General features: G+C 41.1%; 1 protein-coding gene across 2 annotated transcripts in view; it reads right to left on the bottom strand.

The window, feature by feature from the left end:
- Positions 1–308: 308 nt before the first annotated feature.
- Positions 309–17,669, bottom strand: part of zfr (zinc finger RNA binding protein) — a 44,711-nt gene continuing 27,350 nt past the window's right edge. Inside the window, exons 13-20 of one of the 2 annotated variants that reach the window (XM_075468141.1) lie at positions 16,057–16,259; positions 13,495–13,645; positions 13,160–13,301; positions 9,079–9,176; positions 8,091–8,186; positions 7,017–7,128; positions 2,617–2,714; positions 309–1,480 (exon numbers count right to left, since the gene is read on the bottom strand). In XM_075468141.1, the coding sequence (XP_075324256.1) occupies positions 1,298–1,480; positions 2,617–2,714; positions 7,017–7,128; positions 8,091–8,186; positions 9,079–9,176; positions 13,160–13,301; positions 13,495–13,645; positions 16,057–16,259 (1,083 nt within the window). In that variant the 3' untranslated portion in view covers positions 309–1,297. Of the gene's footprint in view, positions 1,481–2,616; positions 2,715–7,016; positions 7,129–8,090; positions 8,187–9,078; positions 9,177–13,159; positions 13,302–13,494; positions 13,646–16,056; positions 16,260–17,669 lie in introns of those variants that run through there. The other variant, XM_075468142.1, reaches the window with a different exon arrangement.

Below are 17,669 nucleotides of genomic sequence, written 5' to 3' on the forward strand. Positions count from 1 at the left end.
GTGTTTTTTAAATTTGCTTTAAAAATAGGTGTAACATGATTTGTTCCGAACCAGCTTAGGGTTCCAGCAACAGTTGCCAGGGCGACTCCACCTTTAGGACACTGAAAACCTAGGCGACCGTGGTAACCTGAAGTTACTTTAATAAGTCACAGGTCCCGCTTTGTAGGACACGCCCCTGTCCATGGAAGAGTAATTGAGTTAGTCGTCAAATTACACGTTAACCTGTGAAAAAGAGGATTCTGTCTGCTGGTGTTTTGGGTGCACAGCTTTGGAACAAAAAATGGGACTGACAGACGAAAAGATGCACATTTCTTTGATCTGAAAATGTGTTTATTTTACTACTGGAAGTGGAGAGCAGAATGCAGAGACAGCAACCATTCACAATAGGACCTATGCTGAAGGCAAGAACATTACCACCCTCCTATACTCATTCCTGATCTTATTTCCAGTATTGAACTTAATTTAGTATCTAACAAATTAAAAGGAAAACAAGCCAAGAAAGTTCCATTTTCACCAGAAAAACAAATTTATAAACAAAGTTAAAAAGAAATGACAACAAAAAAAGATCTAAATTTAAGCATTTTTCTCTATTCATAGATGACAAATACTTTCAGGTATGTATGCAAAAGAAAGACAAAAGCACAATTCAGGGTGGACCCTTCAAACTGAACTATCTACAAAGAATTAATAGTTAAAAGGATTTTAAACCAGTGTGCAATGCCCTGTTGCTATTTTTAGGTGTCGTTAAGCACTAAAACGTAACATGACCACAGCAATAAACATCACCTGCAATAAGCATAGCTATTCATGCTCACAAAAAGACACTGCAGTTCACCTGACTGCTTCACAACAGTAACAAGTACGACACATAACCGGGGATGCAACTATGCATGTGAATGAAGGCATTGACACTTGTCAAAGCTATTCCTTTTGATCAATAATACAAACATTCTTGGCTTCATTTTTTAATCTTATGCCCTCTCAACCTGAGATGGTGGCAGAATCCAATCTAACATGCTGCAAGCCTCACTTCAGAGGAGTGCAGCACGAACAGGAGAACCACCACCCTCAATGATTCTCTGCTGGAAACATGCCAGGGGCGAACTATTTCATCTAGCATCAGCCTCAGCTTTAGGAAGTCTACAACTAAAAACACAAAAACCAACATTTCTCTGTTTGTACCATAACAAGTTAGGCTGCAACTACACTGGTTTTTAGCTTCAAAAGAAAATGAAAAAAGGAGCCAGTACACAGGCGTACAACATTTTAGAACATTTTGGATGTAGATTATTAGATCTTAAAAACTATCGTAATCTTTCTTGTCTTTTTTTCCTTCACCTTCAAAGCTGTCTGTCCCTTCACTGTTGTCACGCCGACGTTTGCGGCTGTTGCGGATGTTGAAGCGAGGGTTCATCTGCGGCAGGGGGTCCATACCCAGAACCTTAAAGATCTGACGGAATGCCAGGAGCCTCAGAGCAAACTGTAAGAGCAAAACACAATTTAAATAGACTTTCAGTGGAAGCAAAGGCAGCCTCAAGAGAGACGATAAGGTGCCTGTGTGCACTTATGCCGCTGAACACGACTTCAGCCTCAGGCTCATTTATACTCCCGTTTTGACCTAAATAGGTACGTCCATTTCACACGTCAGGCCTGACTGCCCACAGACCTCCATGCGTGCTTTACATTGGCATGATTGGTAGGTCATACATCCACCACAGGGCTGTGTAGAATTTCAGACAGTAACAAACATGGAGGTCATGAAAATACAATGCGGCATGTGGGTGGCGCTCCGCCATTTCTAGGTGCTGCTCACACGTGAGCTCTACTGACTCCGCCTCCTCTGCTAAGCCCCGCCCACTCCCATTCACCCTGCTGGCCGGATGAAGCCAGCTTCAGGTGGAAATGTTCTGCTGTCAGCTGCACTGAGGAGCATCTTCCATCCAGCAGCAGCCTCAGAGGATAAACTCTATCTGAGGCTAATGTTCCAGCACAGTTAGCTAAAGACAGTGGATAAACTCTGAGGCTAATGTTCCAGCAGAGTTAGCTAAAGACAGTGGATAAACTCTGAGGCTAATGTTCCAGCACAGTTAGCTAAAGACAGTGGATAAACTCTATCTGAGGCTAATGTTCCAGCAGAGTTAGCTAAAGACAGTGGATAAACTCTATCTGAGGCTAATGTTCCAGCACAGTTAGCTAAATACAGTGGATAAACTCTGAGGCTAATGTTCCAGCAGAGTTAGCTAAAGACAGTGAATAAACTCTGAGGCTAATGTTCCAGCAGAGTTAGCTAAAGACAGTGAATAAACTCTGAGGCTAATGTTCCAGCAGAGTTAGCTAAAGACAGTGGATAAACTATCTGAGGCTAATGTTCCAGCAGAGTTAGCTAAAGCAGCCACTTTTCATCCCACTGTTTGAACAACTTGGTCCAGTTCAACGCTGGACTGAAGAAGCTGAGCCACAGTTCTTGGGTCCTTTTTGCGAGTCGACTCAGCACCTAATCGTGACATCTTTCAAGTGCCTTGAGATGACATTTGTTGTGATTTTGCACTGAAAACGTCAAGCTGAATAAAAGTGATCAGGCCTGAGTGCGTTCACATAGAATTCAAGAGCACATACCTGAGCACTGGATGTTATGTCCTCTCTCTGTTGCTCTCCCATATGTGCTAGGGTATCCACAGGCTTCTTTTCACACGGATCCAACAATCCTGGTCCACCTGTTGAACAAAAAAAAAAATCTTTTATTTCCCAACTCAGATTGAGCAAACATGAAAAGGAAGTGGAAGGTGCATGGCTGGGGACAGACGAGGAGTCCTTGGTCTTAAAGCATTCAAGAGTTTCTTCAGAATCCTGTGAATACTTCCACAGCTCTGTGCAGGCTACCACAGAACAGGCAGATGTACAATCAGCTTTTCCAAATGAAGGATGGGCACATGAGCTATATGCAGCTTTAACACTTGCTGAGAATAATTCTAATGTTTTATTTTCTTAAGTGAACAGCTGACAAGTGATGCAGAGAGAGAGTAATAACATGCAGTTCATTGATTACAGAACACACTGTAATCAGGTATCCTTTGAATGGTGTTACGGTGTTTTTCCCCCCCTCTTTTCTGTCTTCTCAAACCCAGCTGGTGGAGGCGGATGGCCACCCTTCCTGAGTCGTTCCTTTCCACAGTCGCCTCAGGCACGCTCAGGACGGGAGATTGGACTGAAGACAAGTTTCAGTGCAATCTGTTGGTTTCCTTAGCTAGGACATTGTTTTTGAATTGGCTCTGTATGAATGAATTGGACAAATTTGAATTTAATTAATTGGACTTGATTAGGAGCACAATGAATCGGACTGTATCATTGAAAGTGCCTTGAGATGACATTTGTTGTGATTTGGCGCCATATAAAAAAAACTGAATTGAACCCCTGAAAGCTACCTCCTCAATGAAGGTCATGAACATTGTCCATTTAGATTCCATCCCCATACCTGTGGCCATGTGTCCATATGTGACAGAAGCACGGCTGTGCCAGGAGACCTCCAGTGTCCCCCACTGTGTCTCACCTTTAAATTGGCGAAGTGGAAAGCAAAGCACTGAGCACATACAAAGGAACAGCACCAAGCCACTGGTTCAGATATGTGGAGGTCACCCGGGTCAAAATCCAAACTCAAGAGTGGAGGCTTTCACGTAGCACATCGACTTGGTGGACAGCAACATCAGGTTCACAAGGGAGGACGCAAAAGACCACAAGCTGCCTTTTTTGGAGTGTGCTGTGCACATTGAAGAGGATGGAAGTCTTAACACTCAAGTTTACAGGAAACACACACATACTGACCAGTACCGGCTTTTTGACTCGCATCATCCACTAGAACACAAACTGGCTGTCATCAGAACTATACACCACTGGGCTGAGAGTGGACCTACCAAGGCCGAGGGAAAACAAAAGGAACTTCAGCACTCAGAAAGCTCTTCAAAACTGTGGATATCCAAACTGGGCCTTTGTCAACTCAGCAAAAACAACTGGACCAAACCACAGCGTTAGAGAAGCTAAGAACAGCTGCAAACATACTGTAGTTCCATATGTCCATATGTTCCATATGTCCATTCCAGTGCACTTCAAACCCAAGAACACCCTCAGACAGAGACCGCTCCACCCAAAGGACAGAACACCCAAACACAAACTGAGTGCTGTCATGTATGCAGGGCAGTGCAGCAAAGAGTGTGCAGACCTCATGTAGGAGAGACCAAACAACAGCTCCTCAAGTGCATGGCACAGCATGGGAGAGCCACCTCTTCAGGTCCAGACTCAGCAGTGCACCTCCATCCCAAGGAACAGGGACACTCAGGGTTCTTGCAGGTTTCAGGAAGTTCAATTTAAGACATTTTAAAAAGACCTTTTAAGGCCATTATGAATGAAATTTTAGACCAACACGACTCATGACCAGAAACATTCAAATGATCCCAGAAATTCAAAACCTTTTATTTCTATCCGTTTAGTTATTGAAGATACATTTTATTAAATAATATATATATTAAATTAAATCAGTATTCAAACAAATAATCAAAACAGTTACTTTCTTAACCCAAGCAACCTTCCCAACAGAAAACTAATATATGTGGATATACAACCTCACCCTACATATGTCTGAGCTCATCCCTTTTAGCACCAATCTCAGTTTTCCTTTGGATGCCCTTCTCAGTACATTTGACCTGGAGAGGAGCTGAGCCATCTTGGAGCCAGCCTTGCCCTCAGCTTCTTCTGCAAGTGTATCTGCCTCTCTGGCAAGACAGACGGACACCTCTTCCAAGCTCGTCTTCCTTTTCTTTAGGTCCTCTAGAGACTGCTCAGCCAGCTTTCTTTTCTGGCTCTGGGATTCCTGCGCTCTTGATCCAGAAAGGATCTGGCAGGATCTGACCCGGCAGCACCTACAGATGCCATGGTGAGGGGAACCTGTGGGACACCCCCATGCATGGCAACACACATATGAGCCTGTGTGTGACAGTTGTGTCCTCTTGCATGTTCTGGGCCTCCACCTCCTTGTTGACAGAAAAGGCCTGCAGGATGCTGCTAACATCACTACTACTGATATATGACAGATGTTTTTTAAATTGAGTGGAGAATCCAAAGCACCTCAGATTTGGATGTTTCACTGGATTTAAATGGTAGCTGCAAACAGCCGCAAACTTAAATTTATTTAAAACATTACAATACATGCCCAGTAATATTGTTGTAATGTTTTAAATACTTGAACGCAGTTTTTCTAGAGAAGATTAATTGTTTTGTATATGGGATTATCGTCCATCGACTCTTTTGGGCTTTCACATGCGCGAGCGTACAACTAACCGGTGAGTTACATGCTGTTTATAAAGTTGTTTTGTAACGTCCCCATGCCAGTAATGTGAGAACCATGCATTTGGTTTTGATGGTAAGGCTTGTGACTTTATTGTCGGATGGTTTATAAAGTGGTGTGACGTTTCTGCAGTGTGCAAGTTGTTGTTTTACGTGGAAGGGTTAGCAGTTGCCCCTTAGCCACCACGTATTAGCCTCGCATGACACGCTGTGCGAACAGCGCGATCTCCACACAGGGAGCGCAGATTTGCACCTGTTTGTGTCCTACTATCAGTATTTGACAACCTCTAGCAATGGGATTGCGCTTCAAATGCCCCGGAGTTTTCCTTTAAGCCTAACCTGTCAAGGCAGAGGCCTTCCTCCTTCAGTTTAGTTATGCCAGAATTTGAAGTATTTAAATTGGACTCAGTCATCTGACATGTTTTTACCTATGGACAGCTACCCATAGATTTAGCTCTTGTTGCCCATGTTGACTTATACATTTAAATCAAGCCTGGGATTTGCACATCAGTATTATTCAACCTTTAATGTGAAAGCAGGTTCTGCTTCGTATCCGTGAAACTTTACACCCCGTGCAGGTAGCATCTTTCATAAATGTTTGTAATAGGGCTGGGCGACTTAACTCGTTAATTATTTAACGCCGATAAATATTTTATCGCGCATTGACACAGGTTTTATTTTTATTTATTTTTTAAATTATTATTATTTTAAATATTTTTTTCAGGCTTTTATTTTGTAAAAGTCTGTTGCTGTCTGCTGTGTAACCGGAAAAGAAAGTAATCGGCGGATCCACCAAACATGGAGAAGGGTATGGAACTTTTACTCGGCTATTTTCATTTTAAAGTTCTTCCAGACGGTGGAGTCGACAGAACCAAAGTCATCTGTAAACACTGCCAAGTTGAATTGTCTTTTCACCGTAGTAGTTCCAGTCTAAAATATCACTTAAAGGCAAAACACACAACTGATACCAGCAAGTCATGCAAGGAAACAGACAGTGGAGCGAGGCCTCTACATAAAAACTACATAAAAATGCTGATGTTAAAAGTGTGTTTGCACAACAAATGTTATGGCACGTTCATTCATATGGCAGCACATTTAAAATAAAACTAAATGCTACACACTACTTTTGGATTCATTTTGGGATTTTGCGTACAAATGCGATTAATCAGGGAAATCATGTGATTAATTAGATTAAACTTTTTTTTTTTTTAAGTATTTTTTGGGGCTTTTTATGCCTTTAATGATAGGACAGTGTGAGAGAGACAGGAAGCAGGGGGCAGAGAGAGGGGGAAGACACGCAGCAAAGGGCCGCTAGGTGCGGGAGTCGAACCGGGGCCAGCTGCAGCGAGGACTGTAGCCTCTGTACATGGGGCGGCTGCTTAACCCACTACGCCACCGACCGCCCCAGACTAAACATTTTAATTGTTGCCCAGCCCTAGTTTTTAAGCTTACTGTCCTTGTCTGATAACTATAGAAAGAATTAGAAATTCTAAGATTTGAGGGCACTATCAAAAGAGAGGATTAGTTGGGAACAATAAAGTGAGTTTCAATGCTAAGTACTGTGCCACATTTAACTCATTAATAATAAAGCAATTGCTTTGAAAGAAGGATAGCAAAAATGCTAAGTGTTTATGAAGCTAATCAACATGAGGGAAAAACAACAAAAAAACACATTATCTTACCAGAGAGTAAAATCCCAGAAGATATACATTCAAAGACCCGTCTCAGTGCATCACCAGGGCTGAGGGGAGCAGAGGCGCTACTGATGGCCTTCTCAACTAGTAGCTCCATGGCCTACAGAGTGAGAACAGGAAAGATTACTTCTGCGCTTCAAAAAGACAGATCACTTCTTAGTACACACTTAGAATTGATTTTAAGTAACTATTTGAAAATGATATTTGGCTTTCTCCTCATAAAAAATAACCAGAAAACATCATGAAAAAAAGAAAAGAAAATCACACTTTCACATACCGACATACCACAGATTCCTTTTGCTCACAGTGAAAAACTCATTCAAAGCTCAAGTTGTGACGAGAGACAAACTTTGCTTGTCTTGGCAATCAAAACAGCCATCAGAGTAAGATCTGTGCCTTGCGACAGGAATGCATCTGCCTGTGCGCTGCTGCTCTGTGAACGGTAGCGCCCGCTCTAAGTTGCTGCAGCAGGGTTGAGCTTGTAGTACGTAGGAGGCCGTGAAGTGTGTGAAACATGTGGAGCCTTTTTGCTGCTGGTAACTCTTCTCTGGGATATGGTAGTATATGTAGATATAGCTGAAATCCCAGCATAAACATGGTCTCTAACTTGACTGGATGGTGGGTCTTACAGACGACGCAGCAGTCTTAATGGCCTGCTTTCATGCTAAAGAACTAGAATGATAAGAGAGATTGATCATGGTGTTGGCTCAATATATTCTTATCAATACCCCGCCACATAATAACTAGTGTTAGAGTGGAACTATCGTTTTTAGTGGCTCCTTTCCTCGTCCCCAACCATTTTAACCAAAGGTATAAGGAGTTAAACAGATTTCAAAGGTCTTACTTTGCCTGATCTACCCTGTTCCTTGGAAAAAAGAAAGAAAAAAAGCCTGGTGCCGTCTAAGTTCTGGATGCTGTTGGTCCAAATGCACCTTTAAAACTGCTTGTTTTCAGTTTTCTACACTAATGAAAACAGATCTGAATATTGCACTGTATTCCCTCCAGTTAGTATAGGTTAGGAATATTGAACATGTTATTAGCATGTTCAAACAGCATACTTACCCATCCAGGAAAAGATGACCACGTAGGAACTCGCTGACAGAGGTCTCTCAGGATTCGGATGACGATCACACAGGACTGAAGACCATTGGCTCTAGCCTTTTGATGCAATAAAGTTAGTTTTATGGATTGACCCGGAATGATAAGAGATGAACCAACCAAGTGAATGACTTTCATCATAGAGGTCCAAACACTACTGTGCATAATGGAAGCTCAAGTATAGTTTGATGTGAAAAAGCCATGACCTTTTGCAATCAGCTGCCATTCCCAGTAGTCTTGTACCTCACAGTTAGTAAGGGATTCAAAGTTTGCAAGATGCACAAGAAATATAGACTTTTCTTGCCATCTTCTAAACCCTGACCCCGTATTTATCAAGGTATCTCACAAACAGGGACTGAGAAGTAACAGTCCACCAGAGGGGAGAGTGTAGGGACTGAAAGAGCCAAGGAAATCTGATCTACTTTGCGCAAGATTTTGCTCAACATGCAAGATCATAGGAAACTACTCAGATTCTCCCTTTTCTCTCAATCCCCATTCTACAAAAAGACTGAAAACAACATAAACGTTGGAAATACAGGCACTTTGTGCTAGTTATTGTGCAGCCTTATGGAGTTCATGTGCATAAAGTCGTTCTTGCAAAATGTCAATCAGAAATATACGGATGCCAGTTCTTTAATAGTGTTGTTTTACCAAAGAAATTATAATTAAATTAGATTTACAATGAATACATGAAACTGATATCAATCAGATCCTTGTTATAATGGGTGGCATCCTTAGAAATAGAGTTATAATGCCTATAATATATATATATATATATATATACACATATGTATGTGTATGTGTGTGTGTGTATATACATGTTGTTTCAAATAGTAAAGGTTTTCCTCTAAATGAAAAAAATAAAGACCAAATGTGCAAAAAACAAATAAATTATTCAACAAATGATGCATCTCATAAGGCTACAATAAGAAAGTAAAATGATGTTCCGAACCTGGAACCACTTAGCGTGGCGCAGAGCAGCCAGAGCGTCAAGGCATTTTTGCCTGTCCAAGACGTCCGCTGGGTCTTTCACCAAACCCGAGGTTACATCTAAAAATGGATTTCAAGTGTCAAAATTGTGATGAGGAATGGGTGTTTGACCAGGTCAGTGAGGCTGGCAAAGAACAAAGACATTGCCACACATACCATTTTCTTTCTGAAACTAGTTCCTTTTTCTGGAACATTAAATCAACCTGACGCTACAGTAAATGAAGAAAGGTTGCCTGCGTGCATCGTCTGAAGTCATACTCCTTAATGGGTATGAATCCGACTCAACACTGAAGAAGGCATAGACTGATGGGTTCGCCGATTTGGGTTTAAGGTCACAAATAAGCCAACACCATTTTATCAGGTAATTATCATTACCTTTGGGAGATATCAGGGGCCTTTGATTTACTGAAGATTGTCTTTGTTCAATGTGTTAAAGGAGAGGTTCCGTAGCAAATTATCATTACTTATTTAATTATTATTAAAGTAAACTGTAAGGGACCTGATAAAAAGTGGCGTGGCAATAGTAGGTGTGGCAAAGCGTTTGGGATGAGAGAAAACCTTGGTCAAAAATCCTTCCGGAACTGTTGGGCCCTACCAATCCTCTGATGGGGGAAACAATCTACAAGTTTGTGTGTGTGTGTGCACATGTGCATGCCTGTGCATGTCCTCAAGGATATCAACGTCTTTGTGATCAGCTGTATGGATATACAACCCCAAATCAGAAAAACGTGGGACGCCATGATAATGGGGGGCAGCGCCTTATTTCTTTTAATCAGCAGTTGCTCATGACAGAGAGCAGCTAGGTTTCCATTTGCAAGCCAAGCTAAGAAGACTCGATAACCAATAAATCAACCTGACGTGTTTGCAGAAACTAGTCGTCCTCTAGCATAGGCTACAGAACTAGTGATAGTAATTCCAGAGAAAAATGGAGTTGTCCCAACTAGAAACAAGGAGGGGAAAAAAGGGAAAACGGTTGTGGTTGACCGTAGACATCCATGGGATCAAAATGGAGAGCTCTCTTAAAGAACAGGTTTAATCTCTGGGAATGTGGGACATATTATAACTGTGAGGCTGGCTCAGACCAGAAGAAGCTGGGAAATCATTTCAAGCGAGTGCACAAGCTTTTTTTCTGTTTCTTTTCGCCTTTTCTTGTCCACATCTTCTGAAAATGGAAACCCAGTTAATATGGACCCAAGATATTTCAGTTACCATCTCACTTACGGTATTTGTTAATATGCATCTAGTTTTGCTTTTCAGGCCTGCAACACATAACACAAACGCTTTTTCCCCAGTTTGCAGGTTTTCAATCCTTCTTCAACACTTCAGATGTTCTGGCTTTGAGGACACCTGTTTTCCCCATTTTTTTTTTTTTTTTACTGCAAACATGTTTTAAGGTGTGCAGCAGTACAGGGTTACTTACCGCCCTATTTTTTATTTCAGAATCACACCTTATCTGGGCACTGTAAGCAGGCCATTCCAGTGTTGGTACCCTCTTCTCTCCTCTCACAGCTTTTTCATGTGTGCTGAATGGGGGGGGGGGGTTGCCTTATCTTGTTAAAAATGGAAAGGCGCTCCTGAAAAATATAGCTTGAAGGCTGCATCAGCATCTTCTAAAATCTCTGTGTACTTTTCTGCATAAAGGCTACCATCAGAGAAGCGTAGTGAGCGTTGCCATGGCACCAACACAGTTGCATAGCATCAAAGTGCCTGGCTTTTGGGTGGGCTTTAGAATACAGAGTCCATTTCCCCCAAAAATCGAATGAAAAATAAAAAGATTTGGAACATTGATAAACCTGATCACAATCCACGTTTCCACAGTGGGGACAGTCCATCCCAGAGAATTTGAGGAAACCCCTGAACAGGGTTGACCCCATCCCTCGCCCACGAGGTGTTAAAAGATTGTTTGGAAACCATGGATGTCTAACTCAAGCCGGCATCTTATTGCACTGAAACTCCTCCACAATGTTTCATGATGCGCTCTGCAGTGGGAGAGAAATGAGAATTCCTTCCAACATTGGTTTGAAATATTTCCCTGATTTTTCCCCTCACACATGTGTTCACACACGGAGCATCTTCTCTTAGTTAAAGTCTTTTCTCCCAGGTGTGATTAGAATCACCACCTGTTCTAAATAACATCCCTTACATTTGTTTAAACCTCGATCTGTAGCCCCGTTTCCACTACGCAGTCCGGTACGGGTCGGTTCAGAGCGGTTCGCTTATTTCAGTGTTTCCATTACCACCAAAGCGTACCGGTCCCATGGAACCCGTTGCCATGTCTGTAACCCTTCTGCTTGGGGTACCGAGCACACAGGACCGGTTCCAGGCTCTGCTCTCCGTTGTTGGTGAGGAAGCTGTGCAGCGAGAGCTTGATGGCTCTGACTCGACCCGTACCGACAGTGGAAACGAGGCTTATGCCACTTCTGCTTCTGCTGGCCCAACCGTTTCTGAAATGTGTTGCCGGCCTGAAATGCAGACAGATGGACTGTACACTTAAAGAGATATTTTGGGCACACACTGTCTTTGAAATAAAGGGCAAAATAAATTAGGAAATCACTGCCCCCCCGCCCCCGACTTATTTGGAGATTAGCATCATCCATACCATCCAACTTCTAATTTGGGGGTTGTGTCGCTGTGTAAATAGATACAGATTGCTACAAATATGAAAAAGGAGGAAGCGATGGTTGCTGAAGAGACTGAATATATGACAAATATCATAGAACAAAAAGTGTTAGATATCACTGCATGCACACCTAACATGAGTAGGTTGGAATAAGACCCCAGCAGTCATTGCTTCCAAAAGGCTGTGCTCAGGTGCAACCAGAGATTCCTCGATGGTAAACGTCTTTCCAGAACTTTTAACAATACTCCCCTAAGAATAACTTGGAACAATCGGTTTCAATTTCATAACAATGTGGCTCCTGATTAATCACAATCTTTCTAAAATCAATTGATTCAAGAGAAAATGACCCATATTTAAATCATTTGTCATCTTTCCAATGTCAGCGACATCAAAAAACAAAAGCTTGTCAGTCTTTGACTTTAGCTTAATCAGTCTTGTATTGTTAGCCAAATTTTGAGTCCTATGTGTGTAAAAGAAGAAGCCTGTCAACTCAGGGGAGCACTTTATACAGGGGGCTTAAGCATGGTGAACTGTTCACCAGCACACAAAAGAAACATTTGTTTCCTGTGGGAAAATGACAACTTTTACCTTCAAATCTTAATTTGAAAATGGATTTTTACAGTAAAATTACTGTAAATTAAACTTGAGGTTTACATGTGCCTCCTGTTATCTACTTATTTGTATTCTGCAGGAAATAGTTTTTTTTTAATCTAATTCAAAAGAAAATCTGGAAAAAAGATGTAGTGCAGATCATTTCATTAACTATAGCCAACAATATAAATGACTCCTGGAACACAGGAAACAAAATAGAGTTTCGCCTGGGAATAACTAGACTTAACACAATGCAAACACTGATCATGCTTTGTCCAAAGGATGAAATATAGCATTTGAGAGGTAGGAGTTATAGAACAAAAGGTGTAAGAGCAACACTGCTGGCACTGCTCTCTTTCATATTTTTCATCCCACACAAGAGTTAATGTGCCCTAGATAATAGGAAAGAGTATTAATTGGAAAAATAACTAAGTTGGGGGTCTCTCATGGGCTTTTTAGACCAAAAAAAGTAATTGAGTAATCCAAGATTGAATTGAAAAAAACAAACAAAGACAACAAAAAACTAATGACAATCTGTTGTTTAAATTAAGATGATGGACAGTGCAAACCCTGAGGGAAAAAGCCCACAACTACAGTTATTTCATAGGAGAAACTTTGACTCTCTTGACTTCCTATTATTCTGGAAATGGTTCATCCATTAAGAGGCATTTGCACCGATGACCCAATTAAAACCAAACAAACTGGTTGCGGTGTGCCAGCAGGACGATGCTCTTTAGGGTATCAACCAAAATTCTGAAACTGATTTTATCAAGAGATAGCAAAAAGACAAGAAAGAAGGAGCAAAGGAATAGGTTGTGATGGGTCTCCCAACCTCCATCCCGGCCATTTTCCTCTCTGATGACAGGTGAAGTAAGTGTGATTGTCACTTCCATCTTTGGCTCGCTGCAGGATGACAGAATGATAGCTGCTTCCTGAGTAGATCCCATGACCTCGTATTTTTCTGGCGTTACCACCTGGGGGGGGAAAAAAGAAGAGGTGTAGACGTAAATGCGCCAAAGTTGATTCAAAGTCCACTTTACAGCTTAGGTGACCGTCATGTATAGAGTTAATAGCTTAATATGAGTTACGGTTATGGAAAAAAATAGCCTGCTTGAACCTAAATAACAAAAAAACAACATTTCTGCGTGAAATTTGTAAAGACAATACTGTTAGCTGCTTGGGGAGGTGCTCCACAATGCAGGAAAGGAGGCTCTCTGTGGGCTTCTCAGAGCAGAGGAGGACCAGACTGACATTCTTGTCCCCGCGAAGAAGCAAGCCTTTGGCCAGGACTCCAACCCTCATCACCCCCTTAAGGGCTCTAAATAGTTGAACAAGGGACATGAGAAGCGAATAATGCATAACATGTCATTCTGAAAAGGTAAAAGATCCTCACATAAACAGTTTCACAATTGCACTGAGAGTTGTACTATGTATTTGCACCTCTAAATGAAAAGAAAAACAAGAGATAGTACTTTGTTTTCCCCACATCTTTAACAGTCAAGAATAAAACAAAAAAGAAAAAGAAAAGCTTAGATTTGATAACAGATTAACCCTGCACCAGTTCAGGTGATGCCCTGTAAAAATGCAATGCAGATACTCATTTGTGCCTGGAACACAAATATTTCCACAGCTTCTCCCTCTTTGATGCGAACCTCATTCAATTGGAAATTAAATATTTGCAAACATATTCAAGAGCATTCATTGTGCAAGCTGCACTTAGAGTGAGGCTTAAGAGCATCTGAAAAACACCTGTGGTGGTTTGGGCCTCTTCCAAGAGTTGAGCAGATAAAACTGGACCCATTTTTACACACCTGGCTAATCGTAATCAGGTCTTTTTCCTCAAGGAAGCAGATGGCTAACTCAAAAGAATAAAGATCACGATAATGGTCACCTGATCTCTGGCAGACATTCAATGTTTCTCTGATATTTGGCCACGGCAGCTAGTTTTATTTGCATCTTCTTCCTGAAGTCTCTGGATAGCAAATGCTGGACATATCTTAGCTCCAGCTCTCGCCCATAGCAGGGGATTGGAACATAAATCACCTTTTGACTCATCCCTCTCTTCACCATGGCACACCAGAATAGCAGCTACATGCATTTGAAATCTGTAGCATTGGGGTGTTGAGTTTGTAGTTAGGCAAAACTGAGCCGACAATGTAACATGCAGCATCAACGGTGATGATCATGACATACAACATAACCAAACTAACATTTAAAACGGATGGAAACTCAGCTAACAAAGCCATATCTGCTCCATAATAATTTGTCCTGGATGACAAGCATTTTTCTGCATCTCTTCCTTCACTGATGCCACTCCGTCTGCATTTTGTTTTCCTGTTCACTCTAAAAGCTGAGTAGAGGGGTGAGTCAGCAATGTGTAGGTGAAACATAAACTGTCTTCCTGATATTCCCACCGCATCCTTGTTGGGCTCTAATCTCCATCCATTTAATTTGCCAAGTGATCTCACGTTTCCCATGATGACCGAGGGGACGCATGCTTTAAACTTGCTCCTCATCCTCTCATTTTTTTTTCCCCAGCCCTACATCCATGTTCTTATTCCAGGCATTAGCTGGTATTTTGAAGACTCTTGAAAAAGTCTCAGCAGGAGTTATTTGAGGAGCACAGCACTCAAACCAGAGAGCAACCCCTCTCCCTTCAAAATGAAGGGATTTAACAGAACAAAGCTCAGTGGAAAATACATAAGCATAATATGACTGTATCAAGTTTCTACTAGTAGAAACTTGATACAGTATTCTAAAATCATATAATACAATACAAACATATATATATATATATATATATATAATATTATAGGGCTGGGCAACGATTAATATTTTTAATCTAATTAATCACATGATTTGCCTGATCACGATTAATCGCATTTGTACGCAAAATCCAAAAATGAATTCAAAAGTAGTGTATAGCTTTTAGCATTTAGTTTTATTTTAAATGTGCTGCCATATGAATGAAAGTGCCATAACATTTGTTGTGCAAACACACTTTTAACATCAGCATCTTTATGTAGTTTTTATGTAGAAGCCTCGCTCCACTGTCTGTTTCCTTGAATGACTTGCTGGTATCAGTTGTGTGTTTTGCCTTTGATATTTTAGACTGGAACTACTACGGTGAGAAGACAATTCAACTTGGCTGTAAATGCAGGAGGTTTTTTAAATTTATTTTGAAATACGTGCTTTTATGTTGAAACGAGTAAAACAGGAATTGGCGCCGGTTAGCTCTGTGAGCTTCACACCTGTAACGGTGATGTTACCTGCTAGTTTATTTTTATTTTATTACTCCATGCTTCGTGGTATTTGCTGTAACTGTGTGAATGTGATGCATTCAACAGACTTTTACAATAATAAAACCTGCGTTAATGCGCAATAAAATATTTATCGGCGTTAAATAATTAACAAGTTAACGCGATAATAACGAGTTAACTCGCCCAGCCCTAATATTAATATATATATATATATATATATATATATATATTATTAGAATTATTATTAATTCAACTCAAATGGCATCCCTTGTAGCTCTTTAATAAAAAGGAACCTATTTTGTCAGGTGACCAAACTAATTAGACAGCTGTTCCATGCTCCACTGATAGCAACCATTTGATTCTATAAGTAGGCGTCGCTAAGACAGTCTTGATAAACTGTGCAAGTCCCTGCCCCGAAGAAAAGCATTTGTTTGATGATGGGAAAACAAACTTGTTATTATTACCGCACCTGTCTTTGGACGATTCTTTCTTCTCTTTGTCCTCCTCCTTGGCATTTTCCTGGTCTGTAATGATGTCAGAGACCAGTTTGAGAGCACGTTCTGTGATGGATACAATTTTCTGGATAGACTGGAGCTCATCTTCTGAGGGGTAAATAGCTGCATGCTTGGTCATGACATAGCGATCGTCCGAGGAATCAGGACGGCGTGGGGGCTGAAAACCACACAAATGTGAAACGGTTGGTTTTACACTGGTTCCAAAGACATACGCTGCATTACAAATAAAACATTGTTCTTCTCAAATGTTGTGACTCATGACTGTAACAACAACTCATATTTCCAGTTCTTCTAAATGAGGGACCTGCTGATTCGGATTTTTCTTCAAAGAACTATAAATGACAGAATACAATTATTTCTTTAAGTTTTTGCTGTAACTAAAAATTGTATCTGTGATCCTGATAAAAACACTGACCATAAACAAGGGGATTGTGTGAAAGTTAGTAGTGTGCAGAAAGTTATCCAAAGATAATTAAGAGTCTGTCTGATGACCCAGCAGTACAGTGCTGTACGAAGGTAGAGAGAAATAGCGCCAAGCGATTGTGAGGTCTGACTTTTTCTGGATGAACGATTTTGTGATGCAAATGTATTACTCTTTTGAACACACATTGTTTTGAGCAGGAAAACGCTTTATTTTTTAAGCCCCAGCCAACTAGCCGGACTACCTTCATCAACACCAAAACGAGGCTGGAACTCGGCTCCCAGGACGCAGCAGGGGGTAAGAAAATGTTCATAAATGATATTGCTACTATGGGATGTCATACAGCTTCATGTCAAAAGAGGCGAACTATCCCTTTAAAAGGGAGTCGTTCCTTTCCACAGTCGCCTCAGGCACGCTCAGGACGGGAGATTGGACTGCAGACAAGTTTCGGTGCAATCTGTTGGTTTCCTTAGCTCGGAAAATGTTTTTGAATTGGCTCTATATGAATGAATTGGATTATTTTGAAATTTATTATGATTACAATGAATTGAGCTCCAATTGGCTTGAATTGGACTGTATTATTGAAGTGCCTTGAGATGACATTTGATGTAATTTGGTGCTATATAAATAAAACTGAATTGAACAGTGTGATGGATGAAGAAGAAGAACTCATCTTGTATTCTCTGTTAAATGGTAAATGGACTGTACTTGTACTCAAAGCGCTTTACATGCCACATTCACCCATTCACTCACACTCATACAGCACGTCTCAGTCTGTGCATAACTACGTGCTTTCTAACCATTCTTACACCGATGGATGCATCTGGAGGCAACGTGGGGTTCAGTGTCTTGCCCAAGGACACTTCGACATGTAGCCCAGAGTAGCCGGAGTCGAACCACCGACCTTCCGAATGGTGGGCGACTGCTCTTCCTCCTGAGCTGTTTCCCCTCCTGACCTTATCCACCTCCCAGAGGTTCTCTACTACACATATTAATCTCTGTCTTTTTACTTGGGGTTCCTTTCGCTTTACTTTTTTGGAAGTAAATACTATTTTTTATTTTTTTTTGCAACAATATAATTGCCCTTCTGTATTAGTTAAGTATTAATACACACATTTTTGCTAACCTGTCAGAAAACTAGTGACC

The sequence above is a fragment of the Odontesthes bonariensis genome, chromosome 6 (assembly GCF_027942865.1).
Source record: "Odontesthes bonariensis isolate fOdoBon6 chromosome 6, fOdoBon6.hap1, whole genome shotgun sequence".
Classification (NCBI taxonomy): domain Eukaryota; kingdom Metazoa; phylum Chordata; class Actinopteri; order Atheriniformes; family Atherinopsidae; genus Odontesthes; species Odontesthes bonariensis.